Source organism: Lissotriton vulgaris, chromosome 2_1 (genome assembly GCF_964263255.1).
Source record: "Lissotriton vulgaris chromosome 2_1, aLisVul1.2, whole genome shotgun sequence".
Classification (NCBI taxonomy): domain Eukaryota; kingdom Metazoa; phylum Chordata; class Amphibia; order Caudata; family Salamandridae; genus Lissotriton; species Lissotriton vulgaris.
In genome coordinates this window covers 12404808-12430006 of record NC_141687.1, presented here as the reverse complement: position 1 = coordinate 12430006, position 25199 = coordinate 12404808, and the positions used below count along the sequence as shown (strand labels likewise).

At 42.6% G+C, this 25199-nt stretch overlaps 1 protein-coding gene across 1 annotated transcript in view; it reads left to right on the top strand.

Moving 5' to 3' along the window:
- Positions 1 to 25199, top strand: part of LOC147729455 (CD5 antigen-like) — a 335364-nt gene that overhangs the window by 276788 nt on the left and 33377 nt on the right. Inside the window, exon 4 of the mRNA XM_086954324.1 lies at positions 3800 to 4120. Within this exon, the coding sequence (XP_086810450.1) occupies positions 3800 to 4120 (321 nt within the window). The remainder of the gene's footprint in view (positions 1 to 3799; positions 4121 to 25199) is intronic.

Sequence of the window (25199 nt, the reverse complement as noted above, 5' to 3'; positions counted from 1 at the left end):
TAATGTCCTGTGGGCACTGTGCTGATAGTTCTTTGTTTTGGGTTCCTGTTTTCCACTTTTGGGCGAGTATGGACTAGATAATCTCTCAGGTTTTTTCCTCTTTTGTGACTGAACATGGGTTTTGGTAAATCTAGACTTCCGCAGTTCAGCGTGCACCAGTGTTTTCTGATGATATTGGTTACCTTGTTGGAGGCAATGTTGTAGGTGGTGATACATATGGGTCTTTTCTCAGAGGTATCTTTGATGGTTTTTGGTTCCAACAATGCCTCTCTGTTATTGTTGGCAGCTCGTTTTTTTGCTTTTTTCACCAGGTGTACTGGGTATTGTCTGTCTAGTAGTTTTTTTGTGTGGTTGTTGGCTTGTTGGTTAAAAGCCTCCTTGGAACTGCAAATCCGTCTTAGTCTTAAAATCTGACCAAAGGGTAAGTTCTCTTTTAGGTGTCTCGGATGGAAACTATCAAAAACTAAAAGGCAATTTCTTGCAGATGGTTTGAAATGAGTGGTTGTACTGAGGGAATTTCCATTAGCCATAATATTTAAATCCAAGAACACCAATTGTGACCTACTCATAGTGTGTGTGAACTTGAGAAAAGGATCCTGTTGGTTTAACCATATCAAAAAATCTTGTGCCTCTATCTCCGTACCTTCCCAGATGAGAAGGACATCATCAATGTACCTTTTCCAAAGACTCACATGTTGTCTGTGAGGATTCGAGTCGTTCAGGATTTTCCATTTTTCAAGATGGTGAACGTATAACCCTGCTACGCTCGGCGCGAAAGTACTTCCCATGCTAGTACCATGGGACTGCCGGAAGAGGGTATCTTCAAAACGAAAAAAGTTTTCTGTTAAGGCCAAGCGACAGCATTCCAGGACGACATGGCGAGGCGTTTGATACTCCCATACTTGTTCAAACAAGACATCCTCCAGTATCTGTAGAGTGTCAGCGTGGGGTAAGCTTGTATAAAGACTTTCCACGTCTAATCCAATCAGATATTCTTGGAGGGGTCAAATGGTAGGTCTTTGAGTACTGTGAGGACCGATTTGGTGTCCTGTAAATAGGTTTCAGTAGATTGAATCAATGGTCTTAGGAAAGCATCGGCATATTTTGATAGAGGTTCCAATATTGATCCTATGCCCGATACTATCGGTCTGTCAGGAGGATGTGTTATGGATTTATGAATTTTTGGTATTGTGTAAAAGTAAGGAACTATTGGATTTTTGTTTTCTAAAAAATCTGCCTCTTTTTTCGTTAGCCAGTTGTTGGCGGTAGATTCTTCTATTAGATATGCTATCTCCCTTCTGAGACGATTAGTAGGGTCTTCAGTAATTTTCACATAATTCCTTCTATCAGACAGGAGACCAAGACAAACTTCCCTGTAGGTGGTAGTGTTCTGCAGCACTATCGCACCCCCCTTGTCCGCTGGTTTTACTGTAATCTCCTTTATGGATGAGAGTTTCTTCAGCGCTTCGTTTTCTACTTTGCTCAGATTGTGGAAAACTTTGATAGTTTTAGGGTCAATTTCAGCAATGTCCTTCATTACCGCCTTTTCAAAAGCTAGAACCTCCACAGGAAGGTTGGCACTGGGGGGAGTGAAGGTAGATTTTTTATGTAGACCTGTGTCAGTGGTAGGTTGATTGGTTAAAGGTTTATCTTTAAAGAAAACCTGTAATTTTATCTTCCTTATGAAGTCATTCATCTCGCGGGCTAGAAGGAACTTGTCCATGGTAGGGGTTGGGACAAAACCTAATCCTTTCTCCAAAACCTTTCTTTGGATATCTGTGATCTGGATGTCAGATAAGTTTACTACTAAGCTGGTGGTTTGCTCGTTGTTGGTTGGTCTACTGGTCCCATGCTCCTGGTGTGACTCCGGGATGTTTCTATTGGTTGGGCCCATTGGACTTGTTGAGTTTTTCTTGTCTTTCCTCTTTGTTGACCCCTACCTCTCGATAAAAAAGGCTGCTGTTGTTGTTCTTGTCTTTGTGTGTTTTCCCAGAAATTCTGTGCTTGGTGGGGATATTGTGGAGGGAAGCCTGGTGGTCCATAGAAGAAATGACGAGGTAGTGGCGGTGGGCCATATGAGGAAGGGCCAAAAAATCCTGGCCAGTTCGGATTGTAACCGCCTCTATTCCTAAAATGACCTCCTCTAGAACGTCTAGTTTTATTTCGACCATAATTGTCACTGTTGTTGGAATTATCTGATCCTGTATCAGAATTGTCTGAATCCGTATTGTAGCCTGGATTTCTGTTAGGAGGGACGTAGTCATCTTTTATGTATGGATACACTTTTTCCCATGAGAAATTCTTTAGATCTTTCTTGAATTTAATGGTCTTTGTGTCTTTTAGACTTATCTCAAAGTCTGCCATTTGTTTATTCAGTTCATCCAAACGTTTCTTAAGGTCAGTTACGTCCTGAAAGGTTTTCAATTGTACTTCAATTTTTATGGCCTCTACTTTCATCTCCTCACCTAATCTTGCAGCAGTTTTTATTATCAAAACGAGCCAATCTCTGGTACAGTGCCAAGAGATTAGCGACCAATCAATTCTGAATTGTTTGTCATGCTGGAAAATGAAAGGTTCGTTCCTTACTATTAATCCCCTAGGTGCTGTATTTGCCTTTAGGTACTGTGCCATCATTACACCATGTATCAAAGTTTTCACTTGATTTCTCTTGAGTTCTGTTAATTCATCCCAAACCTGGTTGAAGCCATCTGAGTCCCTGTGTGTGTTGTCTGTAAATGCACCCATTGATGCCATGACTCTCTCAATTTCTTCCTCCGAAAAAGTTAGGCCCGTGATTTCTGCCATTGTCCCTATTCTACGCCAACAAATGTGCTACTAGTGAAAAGAAAGGATAAACTCCCACAGCTTCACGCTTGACCATGTGTAAGAGCCAGCACATGTAGTAAGGTGCTTATTAGCAGCTCGTTCCTGCCCCACGGTTCCATACTAAGTAAAATATTTCAGGGACAACCCATCCTGTTTAAGGTGGGGAAACTGTCACTACTTTTCCCTGCTCTGGTCCACCCACCATGCGCGGCATAGCATTTCCAGGCGGAGAAAACAAGAAGTCTCCATATAAACTCTGTGTTGGGAGTATAGATGTGAACACTGAATACAGGCTGAGAGGGGTAAAAGGAAGCATGGTGGCCAGGGCAGGATTGAGGGCATTCCCTGCTCTGGTGGAGCTGCTGTCTGCCCAGTTCTCCCTGCCAGGCAGGCACAGAGCTCTAGATAAGGTGGGCGGATCACCTGTTGTGATAGAAGAGGGGGTCTCCACCTCTTATACTCCATTGCACGAACAACATTCAACACAGCCTCTGAACCCTCATAAATCTGTCATTTCTGAGTTTAATTGAGGCTACCAGATACATTCTATTTACAAAGATTCAGCTTGATTTCAATAATCCACCTAGAACTACTGGCAGGTCTGATGAGGAAGAGAGTGAGGTGCTTTTCCTCAACATATTTGTAGAGAGGTGATCAATCCGGGGGTTCATCAAGAGGTGCTCCTCCAAAGGAAATATCTTTTTTGCACTCTCTAGCTGTGTCAGATATTAGTCACCAGGCCAGTGATAAATGATAGTTTTGTCTCAAATGTTATTATACAAATTTGGATGTAATTTAGGGAGCCTGAAAGAGTTCTGAGTTGATTATTAGCACTAGCCACTGAGTGTACTCTGGTAGCCCACTTTTCACATTAGTCAACAGGAGGTGGCAATGGGTGTTCAAAAGATTGTTCTCAGAAATGAGATTTCTTTGCAATCGATCTAACCTGTTCCTTCTGGTCCTTTGTTCACAGGGGGAGCTGATACTGTCCGGTTGGTGAATTCTGGTGACGCCTGCAGTGGGAGGGTGGAGATAAAACACGAGAATCGCTGGGGGACGGTCTGTGATAACGACTGGGATAAGAAGGATGCTGAGGTGGTCTGTAGACAACTCAACTGTGGATCAGCATCCAGAGCAGTGCCAAGAAATGACATATTTGGAAGTGGCGTCTTCCCCGTGTGGATGAGTGACCTCAGGTGCACAGGAGCAGAGCGGTCTCTCTTCGATTGTCCACGCCCTTCCTGGGGATTCAACAGCTGCCCGGCCAGGTGGGATGGTGGAGTAGAGTGCACAGGTAAGAGCAGCCCCCAGCAATCCTTCAACTCCAACGCATTTTTAGAAATGAACAGTAAAAGATTATAATATAATCAGAAAGAAAGAACCGATATGAGACAACACAATATTATTTTAATAGATGCAGAAATATCATTTATTATGAGCTAAAGATTGTAACAGTGACCTTACAGGCTGGAACCTCTTTGGAGGCAATACATGCCATAGGAGGTGCAGTGTGACACTCCTATTTGCAGATGACATGAGCCTCGCCTCGGAGACTGTCACTTCTGTTCCTTCAGTAGAGGAAATCTCACCGTCCAGCCCTGTGCAGGTTGTAAGGTGAAGACGTGTCCATGGAAAGGCACAACCAAGGGTTGGAACAAATTGGCTGCCCCTTCAAACGTTTTATTTCTTTATTTCAAGAAGCTACAGAATCTTCTATGCAGGTTTTTAATATAGTAAATCAGTGAATGTCTTTTGAAATGACGTCTAAAGATCATGGCGTGGGCCTCATGGAAGAAAGACTTCAAAGTAAGTGGCTGATATCATTGGTGATCAAAACCAACCAATAAACGTCTCAAGCTGATCATGTTACTCCTGTGTAAGTGACATTAATAGTTCTTCTTCCAGATCCAGCATTACAACCTGGGTCCGGTTCCTTGTCTTCCTGCTGGTCCAGCGCCAATAACAGCTCTGCTCTTGGATGAACTATATCATTAGGTGTCGGCATTATAACCCTGGCCTGGTCCCCGATAGTCTGGGGGGGCCAAGCTCTGCTACTAATGGCTGGGACCTTGCGTCTCGTGACTCTGCGCGGTCCCTTCATCGCTTGGTGAATGAGTCCGAGCCAAACCAAACAGATGTATTGTCTATATTTCCCCAAACCTATTTTTCAATAATGCTTGAACCTTTTCTCAGTAGCATGATATGTGTCTGCTCAGTTTTAAAAAGAACGAGTGTCGTCTTGCTAAAACGACTGTTTCCCAATCTCGGCAGAGGGGACTGCAGCTGCTGTTTCTGCTTTCCTGAGTGCTCTGAACCCACAATTAACAGTCCGGGGTGTGTAGTTTTGTTAAGAAACTCAAAAAGGTTTGGCACTCACACCAATGCATTTATGAGCATTGATGTTATTAATTGTGGGACAATTTAAGAATCTACTCTTGACTTTTAGAATTTGGTTTTAATTTATTCACAATCAAAGCATTGGCACTATACAGAACGCATAAAGTGGAAATACCCAAACAATTTATTAAGTAATTTCCCAACACATACTTTTAATATGTCAAGCTGACCACTGAATACCATGTAAAACACACATTCGGCTTCTCCTGGTGGGTCCGATGATGAAGCATGCCACCACCCAGGGTGGTGAGTGAGGGCTTCCTGAAAACTCCAATGTGATTTACGAGTTTCACCGATCCTTCGTATTTGTGCTCACACACCTATTACGACTGACACTCTTTTGTTGTTTGACAAAGAATTACCCGGGGGACTGAGAGTGCTCCTATTTTCCTCTCTCTCCTATTGTTGAAACCCAAACTATACATAACTCTACATTGCCGTCTCATGAGTATGAAGTCTGCCTCAGAAGCATCACACTTGGAGCAGTGTCGGAGCTCAAATGGGTGAGTCTTGTGGGGGTGGGGGATATTTCCTGTGCATAAGGATGAACTGCAGGAGCCTGAACTTAGCACTGTGGGAACCTGTGGTGTCCGCTGACATATTGCGTTCATTGTGCTACTTGTGCTCACTGCCCAGTGCCACAGAGGTTGTTGCCTGTTACTTGTTGGTCCTAAAGCCGCCACCGCCGCCGGAGTCATTTGGGGGTACACGCTGGTCTCTGTGATCTTGAGTGAGGAGGGCAGAGACCAGAGACTACAACGCCCAGCACTTTAATCTGCTATCGTGAACAGAGCTCCCGCAGCACGACCCGTGCGGACAAAGCCCGGGCCCATCTGCGCCTGTCAGAGGCCAAAGGAGAACGGGCTGGGACAAGTTATTGACATCTGTGGACACTGGTGGAATGGTATTGGATAGTTTAACGTGCACACACATAACGTAAGGGTTAGAAGATACTGTGCGAGTTGAAAATTGATATTACTGTTTGCGTGTAACTTGCTGAACATGAGTATGCGGAAGTCAGGGGTGAGCGCCAGGGTAGTAGGGACCCTTGATGCCTTTCTTGTCCAAGCAGAATCGGCTCTTATACATGAATGAATTAATTAATTACACTCTTATATAACGCATGGCTACCCGGAGGCATCCCAGTGCTTTTAGACCAAGAACCGGTAACCCCCACTCAGCGAAACAGAAAGGTCTTCAGCCATTTCCTGAAGGCAAGATGGTTGGCTACAAGCCGGACATTTTCGGGAAGATGGTTCCAAAATTTAGCTGCATGAACAGCAAAGCGTTGGCCACCCATACGTGTCCGCTTGACCCTATGGACTGTCAGCAGATTGTGATGGTTGGATCTCAGAACTTGAGGAGTTTGGTGGCGAAGAAATAAAGGACGTAGGATAGCCGGTCCATTATCATTAATTGACTTATGTGACATGCACATGGCCGTAAACCAGACCCTTTCCTGCACCGGAAGCCAGTGAAGAGTTCGCAGTGCAGCCTTAGCAGAACTATGTCTAGGGACATCCATGAGCAGACGGGCTGCACAGTTCTGGACGGACTGTAAGATTTTAATAGTGCCTAATAGTGTGCCCAGATAGACCGCGTTAGCATAACCCAGGCAGGATAGGATAAGGGACTGGACAAGGAGGCGTCTAGCCTCAAGAGGGAGAAGGGACAATACCTTCCTTAAAAGTCTGAGCAGGCCATAGCATGTCGCGGCAACCTTGCACGCCTGCACTCGGAAACCCAAAGTGGGATCGAGCCATACCCCCAGGCTCTTGATTTGATTCTTCGGAGTGGGGGGAGGGCCAAGACACTCGGGCCACCAAGGATTGAGATTAATGGGCGCCTTGTATCCCAACAACATGATTTCAGTTTTTGAGCCGTTAAAATTTAGGAAGGAGGAGTCCATCCATGCGAGAACCTTGGTAAGGCAGTGGGACAAATTGTTTATCCCTGTTTCAATAGCATCCACCCTAGCAAGGGAGACAACCAACTGTGTGTCATCGGCGTAAGTGTCTAACTGGACTCCCCAGGGAAGAACCACGTCAGCCAGAGGTCTCATGTAGATATTAAACATGGTAGGGCTCAAAGAAGATCCCTGGGGAACGCCGAATTGCAGAGGATGTTGTTTCAACATTGCTCCTTCCTCAAACACTGTAAATGTTCTCTCAGAAACATAGGAACCCAGCCATTTCAGGGCATTCCCTGTAACTCCTACCTCCCGCAGATGATGAATCATGAGCTAGTGATTTACCGTGTCGAAGGCTGCACTGAGGTCCAACAGGACCACTGCAGCGCAGCCTCCAGCAGCCACCATTTTCCTGGCTTCCTCAACTACAGTAACCAGGGCGGTCTCAGTGCCCTGCTTACTTCTGAATCCCCTCTGGGTGGGGTGCAAGGCCTCATTCATCTCAATGAACGATGATAATGCAGAGTTAACATGTTTCTCTGCCATTTTACTCAGCCCAGGCAGCAGAGATATGGGTCGATAGAAGACCAGTCTTCAGGGTCAAGACTAGGTTTTTTTAGAAGTACCTTGACTCTAGCCTGCTTCCACAAAGGTGGAACCACACCCGCAGCCAAGGAGGAGTTGATGACGTCCTTAATGACTGGGGAAACAATTGTAGAAACCTGTTTAAGGACCGATGGAGGGGCAGCATCAGAGGGGGAGCCAGATTTAAGATTCCCGAAGAGTCTTTCTTCCATGGCTAGATCAAGCAAAGGGAATGACTCAAGCAATGCGGGAGGTACAGGCATTAGCAAGGGAAAGGTTGTGTCAATAGAGTGAAAGGTTGAATAGATATTAGACACCTTAGTGGCAAAAAAATTAGCCAGTTCATCACATCATTTCTGGGGGTCCGAAGATTCATTAGAGGGACAGGGGGGGTGACCAAGGATTTAAAAAATGTTAAAAATTTCCCTAGGGGAATTGGCGGCAGCAGCAATTTTGAGTTGATAATAGGAAGATTGAGCCAATCTTAATTGAATTTTATATGTCCTTAGTGCTAATCTATATTAATTTCTATTGTCGATGGATACGTTTTTCCTCCATTTTCTTTCGGCCCGCTTGCAGCTTTGTTTAAGCCCTTTTAATTCAATAGAATACCAGGGCATTTTATTAGAGCCAATCCGATGACATGCTTCAGTTTTGGAAGGGTGAGGTCTAATGAGGTCTTCATCCAACTATTGAAAGAAGCATTAGCTATAACAGGATTATCACAGATAAGGGGGGGAGACTTATTCAGGGTAGCTACCCAGTCATCCAGGGAAAGTCTGGACCAAATCTGACTCAGCTTCCTAGATAGTCTAACCGGATGATTCAGGTCAGGAGGAGCCCATGTGAATGAAATCAGAGCATGGTCTGACCACGGAACAAAAAGTGACTCATCCCCGCATGTATTATCCAGGTTGGTGAAAAAATGGTCAATCAGATGTCCAGCTAAGTGAGTGGGTCCAGATACAGGTACAGCTCACAGAGTGCCGACTGTCTCTGAAGCCCCAAACTCAGCTTGGTCGACATCCTGGCATAGTTATTGATTTAGAAAAGGGCTCTTAAGTTCCTCAGGTGCAATGCCCAATGAAATACAAATTGATGGAACCAATCTCATTGTAAAGCCCACTGAGGATCATCCATCTGTGGACTGTAGACATGGAGTCAGCACGAGAGGGCAGAAGGCAGAGTCTATTATCGTCCCCATTTTTAAAAAGGGTAACCTCCAGGATCCTGGATGTTAAAAACCCATTTCATTGTTGGACTCACTGACTAAAGTAGTGGGCCGCATTATCTTAGCACGCTTAAATGTATGGGCACAGGATAACAATTTTCTTTCTGATCTTCAATTTGGGTTCTGAGAAGGTGTGGAAACCACTGAGCAGGGCTTAAATTTAGCCCTATTAGTGGGTAAATACACACGGGTAAAAGAAGGAAGATTGTTTTCAGCATTTGCGGATCTCACCACTGCATTTGATTCAGTTAGGCACACTAAACTTTGGGAGATTTTAGATAAGATCAATGTAGACCCACATATTATCCACTTTCTGAGACGTTTCTATCTTAACGCTAGGAAGAGAGTACGATTTAGTATTAGTGGTGGGTGGACTGCGCCAATTCCATATCGAAGGGGCGTCAGGCAAGGTTGTGTCTTGGCCCCCTTTCTTTTTAATCTTTATATAAATGATTTGGAAATGGCATTGGTTAAGGAACAGAATGATTACCCACGGGTGCCCGATACCTGCAGTCTTTATGCCGATGATGCAGTCCTTATGTCACGGACGGAAATAGGTCTATAGCAGGTTTTAAATGGTTTTACGGACTTTATGAGTAATTTAGGACTAATGGTGAATACCTCCAATACCTTTATAATGAGATGTGGTAAAGAGAGCCGAAAATGTCAGGATATGTTCATATGTGGCAAAAAAATAGAGGCAACTAACACTTTTTGGTATCTAGGAATACTGTTCCATGAGGACGACCTGTGGACCCAGGCCGTCCTATCAAAAAAGTTAGCCTTCCTAAGAACAACCACCACACTTTCCCAGTTCTCTAAAAAATTAGGGAGAAAACCACCGGCGTAGTTACTGCGGATTTATCAAGCTAAAATTATTTCGTCCACAATGTATGGTGCGGGGGGATGTGGGGTTTGGCTAATACTCAACCACTTCAGATCGTGGAAAATATTTTTTTGAGATATATTTTGCCAGTTCCTAAATGCACCTCGTCATTTGTTTGCCATGCAGAACTGGGCCTAACACATCTCTCAGATCTCATAAAACTGGAGCTGGGTCTTTTACGGCATCTGGCATGGACCAAGGATGAGATCAAATTAAATAGGGATATTTTAACTGATTTTTTAAAGATGGAAAAGTTTATAAAGATTCCCTGGCTCCGATATGTCCGTGATTTTATGCAGAATTTAGGCCACCCACAGTATTTTACTGAACCTTCTACTCTGCGGGAGGTATGTAGGAAAGACCTAAAAGAGGAAGGACTATTGATGTTGGAACTGGTGACTGCTGAAATTGTGATACCCACTGTACAAGATAGTCAACTTATTTTAAGTGTTTTTACCATTCAACCATACTTTACATTTGTACCTGGAGGCTTCGATAGATTTTTATTGACTAGATTCAGGTTGGGAATATTTCACAGAATTGTTAGCTTTACCACCATGAATGATTGGTCACGAACAATGGTTCTATGTCCCTGTGACACTTCCTCCAAACAATCCACCATTCATGTCGTCTTTTTCTGTAGATTCTAATGTCAGATGAGGAAAGTGTGGATTCTACCTATTTTAAAAATGAAAGGGGTTAGACAGTGCCATCCAGCATTCCTCGCACTGCAGACCTTAGATAATGCGCATGTGATTTGGAGAGTTGCAATATTTTTGAAAAAAGTGGTTAGCCTTTGAAAAGCTATTGCTAATTAACCGACCCAGGTGTTTTATGTATTTTATGTGCTATGATTTTATCCTGTAATAATGAATTAAACCTGTATATAAATGATTCATATTATAATTATGTTTTTGTAATGCTTTTATGATTGTATTGTACAACAATCGAATAAAGCTGGTCTTTGACTTTGACATGTGCGTTCCATTTGTTGTTCTCAATGTCCCCGACCACATTTCCCTTTGTGTGCTGTCCCTTTCATTTCTTCATGTGATGCATTATAGGTCACTGGTATTGTATTTTTATCTCCCAGCCAGTCACCTTTCAAACACCTGGCTTGTGGGTGGTTCCAGCACCTCCCACTGTCCCCACAAGGACTGTGTGAAACCCCCAGTGTCCCATAATTCGTGAATGAAGCACTTGTGATCAGGCAGATAGAGACTTGTTCCAGGAAAGGTGGCAATCTCCCATCTGAGTGCAAACGGACAGCCTCTTGGATAACATATTTAGGATTAAGCATGAAAAGATGTAGAGAGAACATGGCTCAAAGCATCTTAAATTCCCTACCTACAAGACATTCAGAGGAAGTAGATAGCTAAAGGAACTGTGATACTTTTCTAGATTGTTCGAGAACGGCAGAATTATTTTGATATTCACATACTACAAGTTAACAGCAACTTTAAAACATGGCGAGGTGGAAAACTCCACACATAAAAAGATAGGACAGGGCTGATAAATGGTCAACTAAATAATATTTAACAATTTATAAAATATACCTAAATCTGATATGGGAAAGACAATTAACTCTTATTCTGTTTCCCCTCTGCAAACAACCTGCAAAAACGACATTGCCAGCTTCATATTGTAACAAGTCAGTCGAATGTTCAGGCAAAGTGACAACAATGATAACATTCTCAGCTAGACTAAGAATCCCATCGCAGTTTGTCTTATTTGGGAGCAAGATGGTGTCTGACTAGGCGGCTCACTACCTCTGGGCTCCCGCTCCACCCCTCATCTTTAGCTTGAATATGGCGATTATTGAGCAGAGATACAGCACTGAAAGCGGACACGTGATGCTGGAGGGTCTGTGGCTGTTTGGGTCAGTTTGGAATCCCACGAATCATTTCCGCTGTACGAATCACTGACAGAATTTCGACTACAAAAATATCGACCTACAAGAATATCGAGTCAACAATATCGAGGGCAAAAATATCGACATCCTATCTACAACATGGTAAGTACAAAAATATCGAAAAAAAAATATTGATGTAAAAAATATCGATGTTAAAAATATCGTTTTTTTTTAATATATAAATGTAAAATTAAGTCTATAAGACTAATAAATAAAAGAAACATATTTAAAAGTATCTAATAATATTTAAAAGTAATAAATAATACATATATTAGGAATACATTAATTAAATATATACAGTAAATATGTAATATATATACACTGAACAATAAGTATTAATAATTATTTTACGAATTTATAAATTAATGAAATATATTCTAATTTACTAACACATTTACAAACATAAAAGAGTAACATAAATAAAATGTAAGTAATATAAAAAATAAAATAAAAATGTGATATTTTAAAAATTAATTAAATAAAACGTTGGATAGCGTAAGGGTAAAAATTTCTATTCCTACTCCAGAGAGTACAACAGTAGGGAAAACTGACCCTGAACTCAAAAAACACCCCTTTACCCAAGAACTAAAACTGACCCTGAACCCTAAAAATACCCCTTTACCCAAAAACTGAAAACTGACCCTGAACCCAAAAAATACCCCTTTACCCAAGAACTGAAAACTGACCCTGAACCCTAAAAATACCCCTTTACCCAAGAACTGAAAACTGACCCTGAACCCAAAAAATACCCCTTTACCCAAGAACTGAAAACTGACCCTGAACCCAAAAAATACCCCTTTACCCAAGATCTGAAAACTGACCCTGAACCCAAGAAATACCCCTTTACCCAAGAACTGAAAACTGACCCTGAACCCAAAAAATACCCCTTTACCCAAAAACTGAAAACTGACCCTGAACACTAAAAATACCCCTTTACCCAAAAACTGAAAACTGACCCTGAACACAAAAAATACTCCTTTACCCAAGAACTGAAAACTGACCTTGAACCCAAAAAATACCCCTTTACCCAAAAACTAAAAACGGACCCTGAACCCTAAAAATACCCCTTTACCCAGTAGGGAAAACTGACCCTGAACTCAAAAAACACCCCTTTACCCAAGAACTAAAACTGACCCTGAACCCTAAAAATACCCCTTTACCCAAAAACTGAAAACTGACCCTGAACCCAAAAAATACCCCTTTACCCAAGAACTGAAAACTGACCTTGAACCCAAAAAATACCCCTTTACCCAAAAACTAAAAACGGACCCTGAACCCTAAAAATACCCCTTTACCCATAAACTGAAAACTGACCCTGAAACCAAAAAATACTCCTTTACCCAAGAACTGAAAACTGACCCTAAACCCTAAAAAAAACCCTTTACCCAAAAACTCAAAACTGACCCTAAACACTAAAAATACTCCTTTACCCAAAATTAATTAATATTATTTAATTAGCAATTAATTATTAATGAACAATAACAAATAAAGTAAACATATTAGCAAATTAGCTGTAATTATTATAATGTAATAATTAATATTATTTTTTCCCAATTAATTAATTAACAGTAATTAAAAATTATATATCAATAAATTACTCTAATTAATGTAACTAATTAATATTATTTAATTACCAATTAATTAATAATGTTAAATATGTACAAAATAATAATAATTAATTAACTAATTAATATTAATTATTTCCCAATAAATTAAATATAAATTTATAAAAACATATATTAATTAATTAATTATTATTAACTTACTCCCCACCCCATTCCCCTATAAACCCACATCCCGCTACAGAAAATATATATCAATTAATCAATTAATTTTTTTCCCAATTAATCAATATTAATTAGCAATTAATTATAATTAATTAATTAATCCTACTAATTATTAATCAACTTACCATAATTAAATTACTTCCCACCCTATTCCCCTATAAACCCACAACCCGCTACAGAACATATATATATCAATTAATACATTAATTAAAATTGTTTTCCTATTATTTTCACATAATTACCAATTAATTATAATTTATTAATAAATCCTACTAATTACTAAACAATTTACCATAATTAAATTACTTCCCACCCTATTCCCCTATAAACGCACAACCCGCTCCGGTACAAAAACATAAAATTTACTTATAAAATGATTTATTATTATATAAAATTTATACACATATAATAGTAATTATTTTAAATACTTAAATTAAACATATAACACATACATAATAAAAAACTATACAATAATACAAATATCGATATTAGTGTAATCGAAATTAGTAACATCGATATATATGCTATCGATAATACTTACTTCGATATTACTTACATCGATATTAAGTATTTCGATATTACTTACCTTGAGTCGATATTCTGTCCTACGATATTCTTGCCTTCGATATTATGCACCTTCGATATTTCAGACTCGATATTATGGTAGGTCGATATTTACAACTCGATATTTTGACTGTGTACCCCGCTGTACACCCTCAAGGCGGGGCTCTGGCGGCAGACACCAAGCCGTGTTGGCTGATCTCACTAGTCACTACAGTGCTACATGTGGCCTTTGGGGAGAAGCTGAGGCAGACTTGATTTGCGACTGGTGCTGAACAGGCTAATCCGGCTACACCAATGGCCGGCAGAGGATCTAAATCCACCAAGATAAGACTTCCAAATACAGTCTCCACCATGGTTGGTACGCCCTTTGCTGGGACTCTGAAGCCCAGCATGCATCAGGAGAACACTAAGGAGGCTGGAGCAGAGGCAAGAAGCAAGAAGATAGGAGATGAGTCTACTGGTGCCTTTGGCAAGAGATCAACCAGAGGGAATATTTCAGCAGCAGCACTGGAAGATCAACCGGCAATTAATGACCTTTTGTTCCTCAAAACTTTCTAGGCCCTTAAAAAACCAGGATGCGGTTAGCTAAAGTATCTGTTTTTATCCATTGGCCTGAAGGGGTACTGTGCTAGACTTGCCTGGAGGCCCCAAATCAGGTAAATTGCATAGCCATCCCCATGGTGGGTATAGAGGAGCAACTGCAGCCCCAGCATCATTTGTCCAGTTCTGGGGTCATCAAGACTGCTGATGCAGGAAGGCCCCTGATTTCCCCTTCCTTCCAAAGAATTAAGGCAGACCTGAAATCATCCGGCTGTGGCCCTTTGGGAAATATGAGGCTGCTGGCCTCACCCGATCTTATAGGGGCAGAAAGATTGTTTTTCTCTGAATGATGACTCAGGCTCCTCATTGCCCGAAATAGACTCCTCAACTTAAACCTCCACACTGTCTACTCCATCTAGCAGCAGCTCACTGGATGAGTCTGGGGTTTTTGCAAATTAAAAGAAGAAATGTGGAGGTTCAAGAAGAAGATAAAGTCTGCAAGCCCGAAAAGGAAACAGCTGGCTAGCGACCAAAAAGCAAGCAAAAGCCAGGAAGATCACTCAAAGAAAGGGACCTCCAGGCTCAGATAGAACCACTCCGCCATTCAACTCCCCCCTTTCATTTCTTCTCGTAATGCATTTTAGGTCACTTTTATTGTGTTTTTATCTCACAGTCAGTCATGTTTTAAACACCTGGCTTGTGGGTGGTTCCAGCACCTCACATTGTCCTCACATAGAATTTATGAAACCACCAGTGTCCTATTATTCAGGAATTAGCCTGTTGTGATCAGGCAGATAAAGACTTGTTACTGGAAAGATGGCCTTCTCTCATCTGAGTGCAAACTGACAACCTCTTGTTATATTCCATATAGGTACCCCAGATTAGGCCCAGGCAACATCACAACCATTCACCTGTAATTCGTCCCTACATTATATACATAACGACTGCTAGGACTGACCCTTCTCCTAGTTACAGCACTCCTTACAGACCGTGGAGTTTTCCCTGAACAATAGGCTCATACATTATGCATGAAGATTCAGGATTCTCGGAAAATCAGCAGGACTGTCATCTCCTGCATAATAACTATGTACAATGTTCGTTCCTGACGTCATCCTTAGTCCGACAGTGGCACAGCAAAGTAGAACCCCTGGGGATACCTGCGGGTATATAAACATCACATCTTGCTGAGATAGGCAGAGGAGATCACAACTTTCATGCCAACACTCTTCTGCAAGACACTAAGATTCCTGCATGCAGACACTCCAGGTCGCAGCGGGGTGTCCAACCTGAGACCAATAAGTGGGTCCCACAGTCTCTCACTTTAGGTAGTGGGTGGACTTTATCATAGAGTGATTCTTGGCTTTAACCCCTTCACTGCGGGCCGATTCCCCCACTGTGCTGGGGGGCGCGCACAGTGCCCCCATGCTCATGACGAGCTCAGCTCGTCATGAGCCACGGTTCTCGTGTGCTCATGACGAGCTGAGCTCGTCATCACCACACCCGTTCCTTAGAACGCCCAGCACAGCAGGGGAATTAGCCCCGTGAGTGAGCGTTCTAACGGTCATGACGAGCTGAGCTTGTCATGAGCACATGAGAACCGTGGCTCATGACGAGCTGAGCTCGTCATGAGCGTGGGAGGGGTTAACACCGACACACATGCTAGGTACACCTAGGTACATCTAGTTAGGATTGCAGCATAGGAATATGCATTTTATTGTCATGTATTTCCTATAACTGCCTGTATTCATGATTATAAAAAATGGTAGAGATCTACCATCCTTTCACTTTTCTAGTTCTTCTAATCATTTATATCTGTTACTGTCTGATGATTGTCTCAGCACATCAATTGTACACTAGAATGACAAATGCTCAATAAATGCTTATTGACAACGTCCATACCGTTTATCCTGTTTACATCTCTGAGACTAAGTGAGCACGAGTGTCTGAGCGAAAAGTGTTGCACTGTTTCCAAGATTCTGAGGGATCAGGGTTGTCATGTTTGATAGTTGCGAAGAACTATTCTCTCTTTGATAAGAATAGTTTCTAGTGGCACTGTGAGCTAACTGGAATACAGGCCAACATACCCTGTGGGGGCATTTGGAATCAGTCCAGATACCAAGCCTGCAGTGTATGTTGTCTAAACGTGCAGATCTTATTTAGATTTATTGGTACTACACAACATTCTTGGATAACGTATTTAGTCATAAGCATGAACAAAAGTTATAGAGAATACACATGAAAAATGTACGGAAGTAAAAGAACGGAACAAGCTAGAATACAGATAATGGTGGAACACCGACCTTGAAAATGGGTAAGACATCATGTGTGTCAAATAGGGAATAGAGTTTAATCATTTGGAGTTGTGCTTCTGGCTGATGGGGGTTGGGAAATACTCTTTATTTACTTTAGGTGATTTCATGGACATTTAAAATATTGTGCATGACAGAGGTTACTTGCTTCCACGGCCGGGACGGAATTCGAATTGGTGTAGAGGTAATAATATTATATAAGGTTATAGTTTATGATTTACATTAGTTGACTAACTAATGGATATTTGGCAACTCACTAAATAGTTTGGTTTTGAATTTTCTTAAATGCAGGTGGGACATGGAAATAAACTTTTTCAGTCTTACTTGTATGTTTTTTGTGACTTAATTAGGGCTCACTGGCGCACGTCCCTGTCTGAATCACACGCACTTAAGGGTAGAGGGTAGTACAAACACATTACATTATTTTCAAAATAGCACTGCTCTGTTGGTACCAGGATATATGATTGGATTTAAACATGACCAATATACAAATATATCCCAGGGTTTGTAGATATAGAGTTCCATATAGACAATCCGTCACTAATAGGACTTGAAGTGCTGATTCCAAGGATTTCTATGCATCACTCTTGGGAATGGATTTCACATATGTAAAAATTATTTCACCAAAAATTGGGAGTTATCTCATTCAGTGTGGGATTTGTAAATATGCGTGCAAGTGGTTTTGGTAACTTTTTTTCGCCCTGAAGAAGTCGTGGGGAACTCCCTCGACAACGAAACATGTGGTGGTTGGGCTCATGAAGTGATGAAAATTAAAGACAAAGACCAAGATATGTTTTCATGTTGACAATACTTACTGGAATGTCATGTAATTTTGTGTGTGCTGAGGACTTGCATTACGGTTGTACAAAATGAACAGGGTCTCTAACTAACATCATGGCCCTTTCCATGCTAAGCAACTTCTCAATGTCATACAAACAGTCTGTTCACCTATGTTTTATAAACTTTAAATCAGCATTTTACTGGCTGAGCCATAGTAAATGATTGCAAAAACTTGCAGGTTGGAACATATCAGGTGGTCATTTAAAGGTACTACAAATGCAGCACACAAACACATGGATCAGGATAAAACTTGGGAATGGCTCTCGCCTGTCTGGGTGCATGCCTACAATAGAGAGTCTAAAGCAAGCATGTGTGCTGGCCTGACTCTTTTCAAATGCAGTATATAGACACGTGCCAAAATTGGAAGAAGTCTTGATTTCTAACCTCCTACATGCTGACGATTTAATTCTAATAAGCAGGACAAAAGTGGGAATGAAGCAGCTCCTTAATGCTACTTTGGAATATTCTAATAATAATCAGTTTACTATCAACATGAAAAAGACCCGAACACTCACATTCCAAAGAAAAGAGCAGAAAAACCACAAATGGTGCATGGGCACAAAAAAGTGGAAAAAACCATGGGCCCTATTCACAGAATGAACTTAAGACTAAATCCTAAACATACTACTCTTTGGTATTCACAGAATGCTATTACTACTTTCGGGATTCACAGAATGAACTTACTACTTTCGGGATTCACAGAATGAACTTACTACTTTCGGTATTCACAGAATAGATTTAAGACTACTAACTTTACGTCCACACTTGGGCCGGAAGGTGGAGCTTCCAGCTTGGGGCGGAGCTTACAGCTCGGAGGCGGAGCTTTCGGGCCGGAGGTGGAGTTTCTGGATGGGAGTCGGAGCTTCCGGCTCGGAGGTGGGTATTTAGCCATGGCTGAAATCTCCACCTCTGGGCTGGAAGCTCCGCCTCCAAGCCGCAAGCTCTGCCTCCAGGCCGTAAGCTCCGCCCCAAGCCGGAATTTCCGGCCCGATTGCGGATGTAAAGTTAGTAGTCTTAGATTTAAGTTAGTAGTCTTAAATCTATTCTGTGAATACCAAAAATAGTAAGTTCATTCTGTGAATCTCGAAAGTAGTAAGTTCACTCTGTGAATTCCGAAAGTAGTAAGTGCATTCTGTAAACCAGGTAAAAAGTTGGGGGTAACCATAGTCAGATATCCACCTTCCTACATAACACCCATGATCACTCTTTTGTTGTTTAAATATAAAATAGCTAACCAACATCCCTGTACTAAAGCATTTAAAGTCAACCCATCCCCTGACCGTGGAATGTCCTCTGAATGGAAAAGGAAACCTCAACGAACAAACACTCACCACAAGGCAAACAGTGGAAGTTGCCCAGCTCATTATGAGCCAAACCCAACAATTTGACATATGGGGCATAACATCTAAACCCCCCATATTACGTTATCCCATCCCGCTCGTTGAAAATCCCATCCAGAAGGTAAACTTGGGGCCAGGACAAACAAATGAAAAAACACAGATGTACTCAGTCCTCCAGAAAGCAAAAGGAAGGAGCCAATCAGTCACATGGCGTAATGGGGCTCTCATGGACAAACAGGCGAACATAGAACCCAACAATGACCAATGGAGCTGGCTCCCTGGAATCATGAACAATGTGGAAAACAACTGACCATCGTGTCAACAAACGGCAAAACCTAAAAACGAGAATCTACACCTGCGCTCGTGAAACATAGCTGAAGCAAAAAATTGGCTAGAAGAAGACAGTCCTCCTCAAGTTCCAGCAACATGTGACATAATTGACCTTCAGGAGACACGGGTTCTGGAAGAGTTACATACGAAAGAAGGGGGATTGGGACCGGGAGCCGTTATTTAAACAGGTTCTGCAAACGGGGCTCCTAGTAAGCTGTGCTACACGAGGTATGCAGTAGCTAGGGGGGACGGGGAAGACAAGTCTTTCTTTGTGATGCCCTCACACACCCCGATGGATGTCATGCTTCATCATTGGGCTTTGCTCCTCTTCGGGCCGGCGTTGCAATGCCCGACGGGCTCATCGTAAACGGGGCTCTTTGGCGAAGATTTTTTTGAAGAAGCTGTGGGGTGCTTGCAGGTAAGAGGCCAAGGGGTAGTGCAGGTGATGTGGTGATTAAAATAAGTCTGGAGCAGTCCTAATCATGACATTTTAGTGTTAAAGGTAGATCCAGCTTGGATAAAAATATGTGGAATGGGTTAACATGTTTTTTGCCTTGTTTGCTCCTAACTAGTCATGTGGCACTTCTTCAGAACCTATGTGAAAAACGTGGTGCACTACTAGATGTCTGTCTCCATGTTGGTGTGGTGGTAACCAGACAAAGTAGAGTGGCGCCCTAGTAACCTGTACTGGGTGGCAGCAAAATACCCTCAAATACAAGAACTACATCTTGACGGGGCCCAGAGTGAGGGTAGGATCAAAGCTAGTTGCTGACTGCCAAGACCTACAGAGTAACTATGTGCTCTGTAACCCCCTTTAAACAAGTGCTGAACCTTCCAAAAAACCTCATCCCCAGCCCAAATACTACTTGGGTCCATGATCATCAAGTGGTAGGGGCTGTAGCATTCATCAGGTTGTGCAACAAGCTTCACAGCAGGAAATTTTAGCCGGTCAGCTTGGGAGATCGTACCGGCATTAACTACAAGATTCTTCAAAACTTATGGATGCAGAAGAAATTTGGAGCCCCAATCCATTGCAGCAGGCACTCAAAACCTATGTTAAAAGGAATGTCCGCTTCTGGTCCTCCCACTCTGACAGAGCCCAACTGGTACAACGTAAGCATGCCTGGTCAGTCATATCAGGGTTTAAGCCAGGGTTTGTGGCGCCTCATTTGTCATGCACCTACTCAGTGTCATGGAAAAAAAGGATTTTTGGCCCTCAGAATGGGTGAATGGCCATTCCTGTATCACTTGCCAAGTTGGCGCCTCACAAACACCAGGGGATGTGGGAGCAGTAAGGAAACAATCGAGCATGTGGTATGTCTTTGCCCTGCACTTCTTAACGGTCGAAAGACCTTGCTAAAGGGGGTATGGAACAAACTTGGAGTTCGGTCTTGTCGACAAGCCATTCTTGCATCTATGAATCCGAACAATCCAGTGCTCAACATCCGGTTTACTAAGTTTGTTACAAGATCAGTAAAAAGACTTATAAATTGCGAGATCCAGCCAGCTAACAACTGTTAATTCATAATGGGGAGATCTAAGCCCGATGCTGTGTTGCCCATCTGTTTACTGAACTGCACTATTTGACAGCAGTTGAATAAGGCTCTTTCCACATTATTTACTTATTGTCCTCTGCTTTTGCTGCTTTTAATTACCTTATGTACGGTTTTACTTATTTACAAATAGCATTGCACCAGTAGTGGTTTAGTTAGCAGCTTTTTAACAACAACTAATGTCGTGTCCCACTGTTTTAGTCGATGTTAAAACTAGAATAGATCACTACGGCTCTTAACTGTGTCTTAATAAAAAGGATTCCTCGTCTAGATGAAGTCTACATTCTAATAGCATGAACAAACAGAGCTGATTAGGTCTTTTATTAATTATTCATTATTGAAATTCACACCCACTTATTATTTACTTTTTGTTGCGATGGTGTCAATGTATCAAATGGACGCATTTTGGCTGCTTCTAAAAGAGCACGAGGAGACAACGTAAGCAAAGACACAGGAGTATTTTAGCAATTGTCTGATATACGTTTTTATTGACGCATGCCCATCATTGTAATGATTTTTATTAATCAAACAATAAAGTATTCTCTTTTAAGCAGGCATGGTTCAATAATCTCACCAATCTACAAAGGTGGGGATAGAACATGTCCGGCAAAATACAGATTAATCGCATTACTGGATGTTGAAGCAAAGTACTCCCTGACCCTGGAAAACCTGACTATCGGGTCGAGCAAGCTCAATTTGATTCCCCTCAACCAGACAGGTTTCAGAAAAGGAATTGGGACAATCACAAACATTCTAAAACTTTCCCTTATTGTAGACAAGTACAAACGGAGAAAACTACAACTGCACCTCTGCTTCATAGACCTTAAGTCGGCATTTGATAGCCTGGATCGTCACCTCCTGTGGGAAAAGCTGAAAGCTTGGAAAATGTCAGAGGGAATTGTCAGAGGAATTGCGTATTTATTCCAACACATGGATGAGAGCAAAGCTGGTAAATGGCTCAAGACTAACAAGAAAATTATCTACAAACAACTAAGGAGTGACTCAGTGACAATTAGAAACCAAAAAACAACAAATACAAGAGAATTAATATATGTGTTAGACACTGCTGGACCCACACCAGACTACGGTAAACCAAATCCTGGCAAACCCCAAAGTGGCAACCAGCAAGTAATCAGCAAGTAGCAACCTTTTGTTCTAATGTCTTTACAAACATCAGATGGGGCGAATCTACCTCTTTGAAAAAGGACCCTCACTCACCACTAGTTGGTGACATGCTTCATCATTGGGTCCCCGCTGGGGTGGCCGAATGCCCCCCCAGCGGCTACAACGCCTGATTTACAGCGGAGCGGAGCGGGTTCGTGATGGGTGTAACAGTGATATAACTCAAAATGTGATTGTCAAATGTGAGTGCAGAATTAAAAAATACAAGATTGAAACCTGTACAAAATTTTTAATGAGGGCCAACCTGTATTGGGATTAAAAACGTGCATAGACGGACAAAACTAGGTTCTAAATTAGGAAACCTGTGTCCTTAGATAAAATAATAGGTCAACATGTTTCTGCTGGAAAAAATGCAGGTTCGCTCAGCATTCGTCAGGACCATAACAAATAGCACTCTGGTGGTATGCACGCCCTAAGGTGCACCCTTCCGTGAGGCACTTAGTGTGAAAAAGAGAAAATTATTGGTGGTGTTACTCACGGATATTGCCCGTGTTGGCTCACTGTGGTTCACAACAGCCAAAGTTACTGGTCAAAGGAGAAGTGCTCTCATTCTGGGCTATGACGGGGCAGGTATGATTTACGCAGTGTCAAATTAGTGCACACGCGACTCCCCGCGTACTACCTACATTCAGGAATACCATCAGCCCGTATGTAGACAAGTACAAACGGAGAAAACTACAACTGCACCTTTGCTTCATAGACCTTAAGTCTGCATTTGATAGCCTGGATCGTCACCTCCTGTGGGAAAAGCTGAAAGCTTGGAAAATGTCAGAGGGAATTGCGTCTTTATTCCAACACATGGATGAGAGCAAAGCTGGTAGATGGCTCAAGACTAGCGAGAAAGTTAACCTCCAATAAAGGACTAAAACAAGGATGCGTGGTGGCTATGCGCATTTTTAATTTGTTCATGGCAGATCTGGCACACCAGCTTGACAAGATCAACTCCCACCCACCTCAACCTGGAACGTTATCTCTTTTGCATCTCTCACATGCAGATTACAGAGTCTGAAGGAGCCGTAGGTCTCTCTTGTCCGCAGACCCACAGGTCCGCTGGTTGGGATGGACAGCAACCACTCGACTACAAAATAACACATCGAAAAGAAAGACAACGCTAATTAGTGACTACCCAACGGTCAAGCAGAAGATACAACTTGAGTTCAAACTGCTAGTGGAGGTTTCAAACTACAAGTACATTGGTTTTTATATTGACAATAGGCAGAACCATCGAGAATGAAAAGCTTATATGCTACAGAGAACACATGCACTAACGTTTGCCTCCAGGACCCTAGCAGAAACACTGAAGGGGCCACCGTACAAACCTTTACTTGCAGTGATATCGGGCCCAATGCCAGCATTGCTCTGCGTGGAAAAGACTGCGAACCTTTGATAAAAATGCTGGTCTCAACATTCAAAAAGGTCTTTCAGCTAAATCAGTCTGCATCCCCAGCAAAGGGCAGACTCAAATTTGGTTTAATAAACGAAAGATTAGGGAGGATGTACGCAAGTATTAAGCAATGGTACCGACTGAAACAAAACAAAGCAGACTTCGTACTGAACAAAGCTCCGTGGGCGGAACTAAAAAATGAAAAAAATCACCTTACAACCAATATCTTCAAAAAGCACTAAAAATAACTTGCAAAGGAGAGCTTTGGAACACTAACTCGACTTATCCATCCCAAAAACAAGCCATAAACAAAACTGCACAATTTCACTCTTGTTAATTGACAAAAACACCTTCAGTAAGAGAACGCACGCTTGGATGGTGAGCAATAACTATAAGATCTTCACACCGGCACCTAGACATTACATTCTCGATCTGCCGAAAGCAACATCTTATGGCCCTTTGCTTCGGCAGACTCCCTGTCATTGCAGATCAGTCAACCTGGGTCCTTAAAGGGCCTGTAGCATTTGCGATTGGGCTAGCGCTGGGTAAGCGGCCTCGTAACGCTAAAGATGACAGGAGCCGGTATTGCAGTTCACATGTGGCTCCGATTGACTGACGTAGCCACGCCTCTTTATTTTATACTCCCCGGCTCTGACGTCACGCGTCACGCGTCAACGCAGGGGCGCTCCGGCGGCGCGGGTCAGCAAGACCGCTGCCTTGTGCCCAGGAACACTACATTCCTTCTAACCTTTATTAAAACAGTAAAACATCAAAATTACGGTAGAATATAAAACAATGGATCTGTTACCAGTCCGTCAGTGTTCATTCAGGGCGTCACTCAACCAGGTAGTCAGCTAGCTGGGAGGAGGGTGAAGGATTCCGCAGCAGTCCATATCTAGACTGTCCCCCTCTGGCTATCACCACCTTCGGTGTCCCTGGGATTGGGGTGCTGTTTCCTCCGGCCAGAGAAAACGGGTTTGCCGCTCTGCCTTCGGGGTGGCTGGAAGCTGAGAAGTGTATTGTTCTCTCAGGTCCTCCCCCTCCGAGATGTACTGATCAGTCTCTGGTTCCTCTCCTCGCTGCGGACTAGGGCTGGACCGTTCTGGACCAGGTGAGGTGCTCTGGTGCACTTTCTTGAAGAATGAAATGTCTCTGGTAACTGTTTCGGCTCCTCTCTGAGCAGTCACCATGGTGCCGAACCGGCGAGTGACAGTCCACGGTTGGTGTTCGAACGGGAGTCGGAACTTGCTCCCTGGGTAGCGATCTTTGACATAGACCTGGTCACGTGGTTGTATCGTGGATTCACGGGCTCCTCGTCATTTGCTGGCTTGCTCATTGGAGCGAGTTCGGTTTGCCAGGGCCTTCTCTTTGCTGGCTCGCTCGGGAACCCACGTTGGGTGGTTCGGGAGTGTGTCCTTCAGTATTCGGCCCTTGGTCGACGCACCAGGTGCCGCCTCCGTTGTGACATGTGGAGTCATGAGATATTCTCTTACGAAGCTGTAAATGGCTTTTTCTAGTGGTGATCCGTCTGTGAGGGCAATGCGGATGGTCTTGTTGAGCGTGCGCATGAACATCTCTACTTCCCTATGGGCTTGGGGCCAGCGCAGGGTTATTTTGCGGTGAT